The 13849-nt window shown below is 36.6% G+C and overlaps 1 protein-coding gene across 1 annotated transcript in view; it reads right to left on the bottom strand.

Annotated features, from left to right (window-relative positions):
- The window catches only part of LOC141743098 (mucin-5AC-like), a 56847-nt gene that overhangs the window by 31106 nt on the left and 11892 nt on the right, over nt 1-13849 (bottom strand). Inside the window, 19 exon segments of the mRNA XM_074586821.1 lie at nt 1005-1211; nt 1311-1354; nt 2629-2770; nt 3115-3243; nt 3816-3972; nt 4568-4807; nt 5305-5484; nt 5817-5930; nt 6032-6170; nt 6711-6862; nt 6984-7084; nt 7697-7746; nt 8380-8635; nt 9214-9340; nt 10324-10418; nt 11175-11339; nt 11425-11562; nt 12291-12360; nt 12771-12881. Of these exon segments, the coding sequence (XP_074442922.1) occupies nt 1005-1211; nt 1311-1354; nt 2629-2770; nt 3115-3243; nt 3816-3972; nt 4568-4807; nt 5305-5484; nt 5817-5930; nt 6032-6170; nt 6711-6862; nt 6984-7084; nt 7697-7746; nt 8380-8635; nt 9214-9340; nt 10324-10418; nt 11175-11339; nt 11425-11562; nt 12291-12360; nt 12771-12881 (2617 nt within the window).

The raw sequence follows: 13849 nt of genomic DNA, 5'->3' as shown, positions 1-13849 counted from the left end.
AACAAGTCTCGGGCATAATTTTTACACATTGTGGGGAAAAAAACCCTCACATTTTTTTAGATTTGATTCAGTGTTATGGCTTGGTTTGCATCTTGCTTCATTATTTTTTAATCTCTCTGGAATATCAAAGCCCAGATTCAAATCCAGCGGAAAGAATAACATTTAATCTGTGCATCAAGATTCATAGATACATTTTTCTTCCAAATGAGTTGAATCCTCATGTAATATGCTGCATTGTCTTTGCTCCTCCATTTGAAGTAAAAGATATCTAATGCAGCCCTATTAGCACCCCTACACTTTGTAGTCTTGTCTAAAGAAACCATTTATTGATTGGAGAGCAGTCCACAAGCTTTTGTAGGTGAATTCTCATTGTAAAATGATTGGAAAATGACTAATGAATTCCAGCAGTGCTGGTGGTTTCTGTGATTTCAAAACTTGTAGTTCTAAATTTTAAGAATATGTGCCCGTAGTAATTAGAAATTATCAACCTGAAGAATGCTGAACAGGAATTCTAGAAATAAAAATTTCAGTATCTCAATGTCAATATCTGAGCAATCTACTTAGTACTGTAATTATAAATACCATGAACCCTACCAGGAATTTTACAGAAAGTAATAATTCTGTAATTTAATAGGAAAAATAATGAATTATTTGTTCAGTAAAGATTATTCCTGGTATAGAAATAGTTACGGTTAGAGATATTAAATCTGATACTGCTTTTTATCGTTCACTATGAAAATAAGCAAAATAATAGTATTAAACCAGTTTGCAGTGGTTTCCATTTTTGTGTTTCAGAAGTAGTTTTATTTTCTCTTTTTATTTCCTTGTATTAGTTTGGTTACCAAATACTAACTGAAACCAAATGCTAATAACAAATGAGACTTCCTGTCATTTATTTTGAAGTTGTATTAATTCATTTATATTGTGAGTGTGGGCATGGTTTTGTGGCTATATTTTACTCACTAATGAATAGAATACGCTCTTATGGGCTATGAAGGATGTACCTGTGGAAGTAGTGACAGGTGGCGTAGTGCTGAAATGAAACGTCGTTGCTGTTGTGGGTGATGTTGAGGTTAGACATTCATAGACAACCCTTTGAAGTGTTCCATTGGGACCACAGGTTGCAACAATACACCCTCCTGTGCCATCTGTAGTATTGTAGATCACGTCTTTATAGTTGTATTTCTGTCCCTCATAAATGCAGACGCATTCTGTAAATCAAAAGAGGGTGTTATTCCTTGGTATCTGAAACACAGAGCAGAGTACTTCAAATGCATCCTATTTAGATAAAAACAACTTTGCCAACATACCATATTCATCATATTTGCATTTTTTTCCATGCTTTGTGCATTCACTGAAAAGATAAAAAAGGAGATGGTGAATATCAACATATAGGTTCATGACATCCTCTTGTCTCATTTTTTTTTCTATTGATTCTTTACTATTCATTGTGTGCTTAAATGTAGAAAGACCCTGTCTTCTCTAAGTTAGATACTGAGTTCTACTGTACAAATTCAGTTTAGGTAGGATCACTCAGTTTTCTGTCAAGAAAGGCAACTTTTCTATGCCAGCATATTAAACATGCAGTATCCTTATTGGTGTTTTTGGGGGCTGGGCGAAGATGTAGGGAAGGGTGATTTGAAATGTTATCTCCCTGATAGGTACACTTATTTTTTGGAAAGAAAAGTGCAGTAAATGTGTTGTTTGAGAAAGGGTCACTGTATCACAGATGTTGACGCTGTCTACACAGAGAATTTCCATCAGGCTTCCAAAAGATGCAAGAATGCATTCTGTTTTTAAAGGGAATTTATCTATTAATCTGTTAAGAACTGAATCTTGATATATTTATTTACAGTGACTAAAGGCATCTCTACAGTGAATAAACTGAAGTAAGTATAGATATGTATTTAACAGGTTAGGTCTAGTGCTGTTAATGACATAGATGATGCAGGCAAAGCTGTCTCTGAATGGCAAAACATGCCGTGAAAACTGGGTTAGCTCAGGTGGACTTCGTGCTAAGCTCTTTGCCACTCTGGCTGGACTGCTTACAGTATTCAAGTGTAGCTACTTTAAAGGTATCTTGGCACAGGTGTTAGCTGCTTCACAACTGGTTCTGGTAAGGTTGTGCTATTTGATAGAAGGCTTAGCAGCACTTGTCCCAAGCTGTCATCAATTCTGGCAGAATGTGTAGAAATACTTGCTGACTCTTGCAAATATGCAAGTACCAGTGCAGTAACAGAAACAAACTCAAAACAACGCAGATCAGTTGTCTAACTTCTAAATAATTGCACATAATGTTTTTAGGAATATCCTGTAAAAACTCTCATACTATTGCCATAACTATTATTATTTTAATTTGGTTTTAATTAATTTAATTATGATAATAATTTAAAAGTACTTTAGTAAGAATACATAATAAGTAGTAAATTTATCTCTTTATGGTAAAATGTTTCACCATGTCATCATTTAAGTTTCTGGGAATGTAAAAAAATTAGACATCATCCAGCAGCCTATGACTGGCCTTGTTCCTGATGGCAGACAAAAAACCTTAATGCATAATGCATAAAACATAATGTATTATGTTTCACAACTTTAAACTCAACATTTAAAAATCTTTACTAATCCTACCATGATTGACAATTCTCCTTTGAAGGCATCTGCATTCCTGGTTTGTAATTTTTTCCATTTTCATAACAGCCACAATTAGAAACACAAGTCATGGTTTCTTCATCAAAATAGGACTTATTCTTTGGACAGTGTGGATAGCAGCCTGCAATAAAAAATGAGAGTTATGTTGACACAAGGCCTTTCACAACTAGAAGTAATTCTATACTCTGCTTATATCTGCTTTCCCCAAATTATCTCATTTGGTAAGTGGAATTTCAGACCCTGTTAGTGCTATTTCTTTGATTGCACATTAAGCTTTGGAGCATTTTGTCCTCATCTTCACTCCAAACAAGTTCATGATCCATTAGGGAGTAAGATACTAATTAGAAAATCTCTTCTTATAATTTCTAATACAAATATGTCATATACTGAGTAATATAAAGTTGGTTACTCATATTGCATTTTAGCTTTTTATAAGTAGAATGAGATATGCATAATTATGTTTACCTTCCAAACCTCTCAACTCATGAAGACAGTTCCCACTTGGATTATTGCAGGTCTTCATACAAGGGGCTCCACATGGCTTGTAGTGCCACTCACATTCCCCTTGTGGATTGTAGTAATCACAGAACAGAGCTAGAGGAAGGAGAAATGACAGAAAAAGACCTTTGACCTTTTTGCTCTGCAGTCTTTCAGTTTTGCTAGGTAAAAATCCCATGTGATCAGCATAATCACATAGGAGGTGAACTTATAATTTAATACAATTGTTACACTTCTACCACCTTTTGACACCAATAAAATTGTAAAGCATAGAACAGAGTTACACATTAAGCATGAAAAATCAATTAACTGAATCACTGATTTTAGCTAGTATGCACTAATACTTATTTACACTGAGCATGATGTAGACTGGCAGGAGCGCACTATTATAGTTCATCAGTTGTGTATCATGATTGACAAGTAAATCAGACAGTAATGATACCAACTGTTAAAGTTACTATCAATGGTTTCATTTTAAGAAGATAAATTGGCTTCCAGTGATTTACCCAACTTTCTTTGTGTTATTTTTTGCTTTTTTTCAAATACAGCAGTGCCTCTTACAAATAAAATTTTATCCTTCTTTCTTTCATCATTCTACTTGCTTTTCTTTATTTCTTCTGTTTTCTTTCCCTCTGGACCCCTTCAAAAAGTAGTAGGGTGAGACTCACGACAAATGGATGGGGTTCTCCATGAAATGCAGATGTCCAGCTCATTGCATGCTTGAGCATAGGCGGCTACTGCTGTACAGAAACATTCACAGTCTCCTCCAGTGTCACAGGCACAAGCATCATCCACACATGCTTGATAATATTCATTTGGTTCAACCTGTTGGAGAAAACATTTTAGTTTTCATGGACTTGTCCTCTTTGAAAAGGCATTCACTGTCCTAAAAAAGCTGAATAAAATATCTGAAACTGACAACTCTGTATGTGTGAGAAGGATAAGAAAGGAAGAAACCTGTGAATGCTTTGAAAAACCAAGAGGAAAATGTAGAATAAAGCTATTACTAATAAGTCATAATGCTAAGAACTATTTGATGCTGAAGATACATTTGCAGAAAGAATACTGTTACATTACTACAAGCTAGCACACAGTCATATCTATCAGGTGGCTAGTATTTCTATTAGTAGAAAATGATGCTATTAGAAAATAAGTGTATCCTGAGATTCATCTGTGTTTGTCCTTTTTATTAAAAAACCCACACCAGACCAACTATCAATTTATTCAGTGTCCTAGTTCAAGGCACAAGCTGAGAAAAATGAAAGTGAAAACACTGTCTATGCAGTCTCCCTGGAACTTGGTCTGACTTCACTTCGTCAAGCATCGCAAAATGTATTTTAGTGTATTTTTCAACTATCCCACATAAAAATTAATGTAATCTCTGGCTCAAGAGAATTTAAGACTGAAGTTTCTGGCATACCTGGGAGTGACACTTTGCAAACACTTCACTGGTAATGATGCTGCATTGCTTCTGTGCCCAGGCTTTCCTGTATGGATTCGCAGTGCATGGATCCTTGGTACGATTGGCATTTGGGCAACTAGAAGACACTTTCCAACTATTGGCAAACTCCAGCACATTTCCTACCACAGACTGACTGCGAGTAGTGAAGTCATTGTTTCCATTGCCATCATAGTTTCCGCAAAGTCCACAGACATGTCCCTACGTGGAGATAAATACAAAATGACAAAGATCAGTAAGGTACAGTTTCTCATTATCTGTGAGTAACAGACCTCAGGATGAATATTATTTAAGATTATCTTGAATTCTTCAGTAATGGTCCTGAACATTTTCATAAAATACCTTTAATGAAAAGAAGTCTCTAACTTAGTGTTAGAAAGGATAAGGATCGGAAGCAGACTAGATTCGTGGCTTTTGTTCTTAGTATTGAGCTAATTAGTTTTATCTAATCCTCTCTTCAGTGAGGGCTTTTCATGAAGAATGCTACTGATGTAGTTGCTGTTATGCCATTGCTGAATAACGTAATTTAAGGAAAATGTGTAGCACACAATCTAAGTAAACGCTACAAGGGTAAAAATAGGCAATCGTTGTTCTTTTAGTCTTCTGGTTACAGCCTAAATTTCCTTTTTTTTCTTTGACAGATAACATGAATGTCTTTCAGAAATCATTTTATCCAGGTTTTGGATTTTAAAATGTACCTGAAAACTGGGACTAAGCTTAATGAATATACTGGTTTTCTTGTCCCACATGAGTATCAGGCCAACAGAAGTGTCAACCACCAGGTAGATGCCCATGGAACGCATTTGGAATGGCATTTTTCCTCCAGGTGTCCTCTGGATGACATCAGAGTGTCCATCACTGAGTACCAGCTCATAGTTCTAGGACAGGAAAAGAAAAAGTTAGAGAAAGTTAGAGGCCAATTAAAAAAGTCACCTATTGGGTACAGTTTTATATATTGCCAGTAACTGTTATTGAAATAATAACTTTCTTATCATAAAAATGATTCTATTCAACAACCTCATGTTAAGCACTTTCTCTTTAGAATTCCCTCTTTTGTTTTCTCTCACAGACAGCAGAATCGTTGGCAGTGAGCAAAGAATATTTTCACTGTCTTGGAGGACGCTTTTATGATGCAGTCTATCTGGGACAGCTTGTTCCATCCTTCTGGCACATTAGGCCTGGGGTAAAACTTATTAAAGAAAATACTTACGCCCAGGAAAACTTTAATAGATTTAGAGCAGGTGGTTCCTGTAGTGCCGCATGGAATGTTCTCGGTGATGACTCTGAAGGTTCCCTGGTTCATACCTTGTTGACCACAGTAGTTCTGAAACAGGGGAATGATATTCAGTGTTAACTATGCTACATGGTCATGTGTAAAATGCAAGGTACTTCGACAGTGCAAAAATCTGGGAAAGACTTTGTTACCTGGACCAGAACATATTCACAGTCTCCTTCAAAATCAAAACGTTTGCCATCAAAGGTGGTGTAATGCCCATCTCCATAAACAGAACAGGTTTCCAGGCAAGGTTCATTGGAGCAGTGCCATTTTCTGTTTCTACATGTGCTACATAAGACAAAAAGCACTCCAACTGTTAAAACCAGACATGTACACTATATAGCAATATATACATTCCTGCATGTACGTCAATCTGATTTTAAAATGTTTTAAGCTTAAAATTAAACAAATAAAGTTTGCTTATTCTCAGAAACGCAGTATAATTCAAGAGCCTTTGGGATTTACCCAAAGAGTGTGTTACTTCATGATGTCATGAATAATTTGGGTTAGAAAATACTTTTTTTCACATTTCCAGATCTTGTTGGATGTATTGAAAGGTAGCAATTGCCTGCAAGGAAAAAAGCTTTCTTGACTCGAATGAATATGACAACATCCAAACCATATTTTTCTGACCACTTGCAATTTCTGTGCTGTGTGCCATTATAAAAAACAGGTAGAGCTTGCTTTTTAGGTACTAAGTGGATCATCTTATGTACGATACCTTCCTATAAATCTTGATACTGCTAGACTGAAATGCTGTAATTCACTTAGAGCTTAAACTATTACCTTTCAGATGCTTGAAAATAATATTTTTCAATATGCCCTTACCAGTTGTTACAGCCAACTCTGATTGATTCTCCTGGGCTGTAGGAATTCCCATTGTGAACACATGGACAGTCTTCTGGAGCTATACAGCCACCTTTGCCATCTGAGACTTGGTTATGAGGACATACACAGCCAGAGACACAGTGGGTTCTGTACTGTAAGGACCATATAGAAAACATGACTTGAAAGATTTCCCTGGTAGAAGACTCCAACTGCAGCTGGTAATTGTAGAAGACACCTAGTTTAAAATGCTTTCAATAAAGAGTCTATACTTACGCATTCCATATCTAGAGTCTGACAGCTCTTCTGGCATCCTGCTCCTACCACATCTGCAGTGGCATTGCCACAGTCAATATAGACCATGGGAGGTACGCAGACTGAAAGAGAAAAAAAGCCATGAGAAAGGTGAGATCAACCATGTACTTATATCTTTGGATTTCCTTAATGCAAACTGAAGAAAAATAAAACAAGAAGCCTCCTTTATGAGGTATGTGTGCCTTAATATAATGCATTTGAGCAGAAAGAGAAGCTGAATATTTTGAAGTCATGCTCATCTGGGTTTTTTTGTGCTTATGCTTGGACTACTCATAGAAATTAATGTTTAATTAGCTCTGTGAAACACTTCCTTTCAGCAAAAAAAAAAAAAAGGCAAGAAAAAGAAGATCATGGTTTACTTTGTATTTTTTTTTTGGCTTTTAGTACTTTTATTTTATTTGAAATGTAGACAGTTTTCTCCTCACATTCAGTGAGGTGACCAAGTATTCTTTTCCCATGGGTAACGCAGAGGATTATAACTTGTTTCAGCCATCTGAAAGGTAAGATCTGTTTCTTTATATTTTGGGAATCCTCTACATTACATAAGTCATAAGTTCATTTTCTTGTTTGATTTCAGACTTGTACAATTTGCATCATGATGATGAAAAAAGAAAGAACTGAAAAGGGTGAAAATGGAAAGGGAGAGTTAAAGAAAACCTTAAGTGATATGTTACCTGGTTCAGGTTTCTCTCCAATGCAGCTCAGCTTTCCATAGGTGCAAGTGCTATAAAAAAAAAAAAAGAGAATGGATATGTTTTTGTTTTTCCTTATTTCCTAATGAATTTGAAATAATTAAAATTTACTGTGTGATAAAATGGTGAAAACGTATCCTTTATCAGAATAGTTTGTACTATTAAAAATATTTTATATTAGAGCAGACCAAAATACAAGTATATTCTATATAAAAATTTGCTAACTATTTGCTTTGCTTTTTGCTTTGCTATTTGCTTTGTCCATTTGCCCGATTAAAAACTGTCCTTCAGAATAGTTCAGAGTCCACTCATAATGGGAATAATCCATAATGGGATTATCAAGCATCTTTCACCATGGAACAAGTCTTTTACAGTCATGGGTAAGAAAAGTAGGTGTGATGGGGAGTGAGTGACTGACTGACTGGGTGGGAGTTTGGCTGTTAGCCAAGGCTAACCCACCACAGTATGGTTTGTTGAATTCCTGTAGCAGTCTAAGTACCATCTTCCAAATATGTGTAGCCCTAACAGTTTTTAAGGATCTGTGATTTTTTGTATTGAAATTATTAGGGAGAGAAATGCATTTGACTTGAATAGATTGCATAATGTATATGTGGTTTCATGATTGCCTATATCCAATCTCATTATTTTGCTTACAAATGTCTTACCAGACAACACCATTATCATGAATAACTTCTCCAGAAGACAGAGGCATTCCTTTGTAGTAACAAGGACAGCTAGAAGCAGGCACACATTTGCCACTTTCATCCATGTAGGTTCCATTTATGCAGGTGCAGCCATCAACTGGGACAAACTTGATGCTGCATGTGACATCAGGCTCACTCAGAGACCGGCAGGTGGGTTGACAGGAATCGACATTGTAAGTGTACTTCAAGGATTTCGGACACAAGGTGGTGTATTTTGCTTGAGAGTAAAAAGTTGAGTTACATTTGCAGTTCATTTAAGAATCAATGTAGGTATAAATGCAGTAGTTGAGGTAAAGCATATATGATAAACATGTATGTACATGTGCTTTACTGATATCCTTAATAGTGTAATTATTTTGTATTGCTGTACTGTAGTGTAGTGTAATTATTTTATAGTGCTAGAGCAGAATTTTTCCCTATAGATGTGTCACAAATACAAATATTTTATTTGGGTTAAAGAAAGAAAATATTTTAATTATGTTAATGTATAATGTCTTTTTTCCTCATTGCTATTTTTATATTTTTGTCAAATAAATTAAGAAACTCTCTACTTAGTTTATTCCTATTGCAACGGTATTGAAGTCCATGCTGCTTCTGCTGGTTCTGAGCTAGTAATCTAACAAAACCTCTTTTTTATATTTCTCTGCTTACTGCTTGTCTTTTGTCATATTCCCTTCCTCCTCAAATTGTACTTAAAACATAATTTAACACAATTTACTGTGGGAATCCCTGAGAGCTGCTGTGTGGGGCCTTCTCAATGATTATTTTCAAGAGGCAAAGGGAAATAAAACTTACTGCAAGCTTTGCTTCTCCATCCAGTGAGGAGAACTCCTTTAGCAGCACAGGCTCTGACATAGCTGGAAAGGGCAGCACACATGCAGTCCTCACTCTTCTCACAGTTACACGTGTCAAACATGCAGTTCTAGGGACAGAGAGTGACCTAGGATCATCAGATTGTCATATCAAAGCCGTGGTGCTCTATACTTTTTAGAGTGTCATGTTCTTTAGAGCTACAAATGAGTGTAATCCCTATACATAAGTAAACACGTGTCTGTTTTTCATCTGAAGATTTCATGGAGCACTTTCAAGAAAGATTCTTTGCAAAGAGAGTGAGTAATTAGAGGGCCACAATTTTAAACTATTTTTTCTTTTTCTTGTTTTGTTTCACTTTTTCAGGTGTCGGTAGGTTTCTTAGAACAAGTAGAGGGTATTTGTTGCCATCCAAATTTTAGGGCTTCGGCTTAGGAGCTTAGGCTGTCTGCATCAGAGTGAAGAAAACAAGTCATTTAATGTGTTGCTATGCCAGGCAAGGTCACTGTAATGTTACCATTTCAGAAGATGTTTGTTGAACATAATCTTACAGATTTCCAATAACAGGGAGACTTTGTAAAGTCCCCAGGCAGTGTGTTCCAGAGCTTCATCACCTTGAATTCCTGGAACATTTTTGTTCACATCTTATCTAAATCTCTTTGTTGCTTCTTACACACATTTCTTGCCCTGTCCTTGGATATATGCAAAAGCCTTCTGAGAGCAGTTCAGAGCTACTAAGCAAAGTGCTAGTTAATATTCTGACTAAAGCTTTCCTTATATCTCAGAAAGGACAGCTTTTGTCCTTTGATCTGATAAGAAGTCCAGGGAATCCAAGTTCCCAGCTTAGACATTTAGGTTAGTACTTAAAAATATGGGCAGCAGGAATATGCCTGTAAGTTTATTCTCCTGGGAATGGAAAAAAAGGTACCTTTACAAAGGAGTAATTACTATGATGTGTAGATAAAAATGAACCCTTGGCTTGAAAAGAACTATCATGAATGCATCTCCTCCCAATTGGCAAGCTATTCTCTCAGGTGTTAGTATGAGAAATCTGAGTCTTTTTCTTTAAAATGGGAAAATTTAAGAGCCAAATACCTTCTGGTAAACTTCTGGATTCACTGTTGAGTGACATTCAGCAAAAGGTCCCGTGGTATCAGAGAGCAGTCCACACCAGTGCTGAGCATACTGGTCTGTGAATTGAAAACATATTAAGATTTTCTGTTGCACTTCATTGTCTAAACTCTTGTCCTAATGTAACAATACTTCCTGCAGGGAAACTGCAGAAGCTTAACTTTACGATAGAATTCAGCTTTGCATTTGCTGAAACACAGTCTTTCACTTCCTCTATACAGAAATATGAACTCTTTGTAAACTGAATGCTCTTAATTCATGGTAGTTGTCATGGAATAAACTAAGAAATCCATAGCTGAATTTTGAAAATGAAGGTTCGCATTGTGAGTTAAAAATACACTAGTTCATCTCAGAAAACAGAAGAGTAGCTTATGAATGCTCAAAAATTACATATTTCATTGGCTGAAATGGAGCCTAAGAGCTATGAAGCTCTGAATTCTAAGTCTGGTTCTCAGTTTAACAGTGGAAGGACCACACTGAGTCCAACTTTCAGTGGGGCTATGCATAGCTTTTTTCCTGATGATGACAATTGGTCCTTTCCAGGAATGGGTCCCTGATATGCTGTATGGTTCCATTTTCCCTTAAGTAAGTTGGGGAATACACTTGCTTTCTTTATCCAAAGGAATATTTTTGAAGATCCAAAATACTATCCTAGTTATTATTTATTGATTGAAGACTTCTAGTGTCAAATGAGGAAAATAGTGTGTGTGCAAGTGGTCCATTGTTAGTTTGGATAAATGCTTGGTGGTTGATCAGTTTATTTCTTCTTTCCATCTTAAAAGAGAATAGAAGACGTTACTATATGCTGAGCTTACCATTTTGTATGCTGACAGTACAGGGGTTCTCAAAGGTATTTTTGGCATCAGGACAATCAGCCCGAGTTTTCCAAGTATTGCCAAAGGCAGCTGAAGTACCCTCTATTACACCACTAGTGGTTTTGAAATCATCTGTCTGCACGTCATTGAAGTTTCCACAGAGACCTAAAAGGAAGCAGATGGGCTGTGAAAGTCTCCTGGAGAATGAAGCATACTGATGAAGGCACTTGTTAATGGTAAAATGACTTACCACAGGTCTGCCCTTTATGTGATGGGTCTAAGTCTATAAAAAGTTGCATGAGAGGCACAAGCTGAACCTGTAGCTGAAGACCAAAGGTTGTTTGCAGAATAATGAAGAAAGATGATGATCTGAAGATGGTGACATTTGCTAGGGACATAAGAATGTAAGAGTTATAATTTCATGTGAGATGAGCAGGTGAAATGACTGTTCATTGTATAGAGGGATTCTACAGCTGTGTTTGATATGATGCTAATTTCTGAAGAACTGGGGGGAAAATGATCCATATAGGATTTAAAATCCAGCACCAAAACAGGCCGTCTTTACCCTAAACAACAAATGTATAAAAAACCTCCACTTTCTTTCAAGTGTTTTAAAATAAGGGGAAGAACACATACTTCTGTTGCTGTTTAAAAGATCACCTTTACTTGATGAAAATGACGTAGCATGATTTAGTGGTAGACTCCAACATGGACCTATTCTGTCCTTTCATGATTTCCTTTGTGTTCAGGTGCAGCAGTATTCAAGAAGAACTGGCATGAAAAAAACTCTCCAGTGATGAATGTGCACTGAGCAAAGGGACAGAGGGAACTAAACAATTTGAGATATTGGAGTCCTGTTGCATATCAGAGTTTTTCTTTCCTCTCTTATTATTCCTCTTGAATCTCCATTTAGATATTGCTAAAATTAGACCGTGTTTTTACTAAAATTTTAAGAGTTGAATAGGCAAACCCTATTACTTTAAAAATAAGAGACTAGGGTACCTTGGGTTTGCTTCAGTGTAACCAAAGGTAGAATTTGGCTTTCAATTAACCAGTGTAATAATATTTTAAAGTTAAAAATGAGAAACATCACAGAAGTCTTCCAAGGGAACTTACCTGCAGAGAATGGCAGCTGTGTGTAGATCATATTCACAAATACACTGCCAGAAGGCTGGATCACAATGTTCTGTCCCCAAAGAAAGGCAATGATTATCAAGTATATTTAGGAAAGGCAAAACACTTTCCAAATGTTTTCTATCTAGTATTGTTCAGGATAAAGGCAAAAAATATGGGGGGAGACTATGATGATGTTCTCATTCCTATACTATTTAATCTTTATTACTGCGGTCCATTAACTGTCAAAACAAACAAGAAAACTCCCAGAGAAAACTAAATGACAGAAAACTACTAGGATCTTGACTGACAATGAACCTACTTTATTTTTAATCTTTCTTTGAATAAAGTTCAAATGAAATAAAACAAAAAGATCAGCGCAGATTTCCTGTCTGTGCTGTTGTGTGTCATTTGCAAACTACTTGTCTATTAAGCTTCAAAAACATCCCTGCAGAATGTTATGTGCCTACATTTGCTACTTACAGTTTGTCCTCCACTCAGGCTGACGGCTATACCCTTGAGGCATGTCTCAGTGTCAGTCAGGCCACACTTGTGGATATCTCCCAGAACAGTGAATTCATTGCTGTCACAGAGCTAGAAGAAAACAAAAGATATTGTTAAAAGGATTTGTTATGTTAAAATAGTTATGTTAAAAAGGTTCACACTCAAATGGCATTTTTAGTACAGTGAATCTTTTAAAATGTTGTTTATTCCTTTTCTTCCTGCTCTTCCTGCTCAGCACTGGTGAGGCCACGCCATGAGTATTGTGTCCATTTTTGGGCACCTCAATACGAGAGAGATATCGAGGTGCTGGAGCGAGTGCAGAGGAGGACAATGAAGCTGGTGAAGGGCCTGCAGAATAAGTCTTATGAGGAGTGATTGAAGGAGCTGGGACTGTTTAGTTTGAGGAAGAGGAGGCTGAGGGGAGACCTCATCACTCTCTACAACTACTTGAAAGGACACTGTAGAGAGGTTGGTGCTGGTCTCTTCTCACAGGTAATTAGTGATAAAACAAGAGGGAATGGCGTCCAGCTGCAACAAGGTAGGTTTAGACTGGACATTAGGACAAAATTCTTCCAGAAAGAGTGGTCAGACACCGGAATAGGCTGCCCAGGGAGGTGGTGGAGTCACCATCCCTGGATGTGTTTAAGAGTCGTTTAGAAGTGGTGTTGGGGGATATGGTGTAGGGGAGAACTTTGTAGAGTGGGGCTGATGATCCCAAGGGTCTTTTTCAACCTAAATGATTCTATGATTCTGTATCTTCTTACATATATGTACCCAGTCACTAAGCAAGCTGGCATTCATGCAGTCTGTACAGTGAAAGCTATCCATTACTTCTGGTATTCAAGGGCAGGTTAAATTTATTAAGCTGAACTTTAAGACTTCTTAATGTTTGGGTAATATTAGTTTAATATGCTAAAGAAGGAAGTTCTTGCCCATTGGTTATGGTGTTTACCTGGGAGAGGATAGAAATTATTTCCAGTATCTTCTGTACTGAATAGATTATTAAATAGCCTGGTGATTTGGACATACTTTTAACAGATAGGAAATAGGCATTCAAA

The sequence above is a fragment of the Larus michahellis genome, chromosome 4 (assembly GCF_964199755.1).
Source record: "Larus michahellis chromosome 4, bLarMic1.1, whole genome shotgun sequence".
Taxonomy (NCBI): domain Eukaryota; kingdom Metazoa; phylum Chordata; class Aves; order Charadriiformes; family Laridae; genus Larus; species Larus michahellis.
This window is presented reverse-complemented; position numbering and strand designations above follow the sequence as displayed.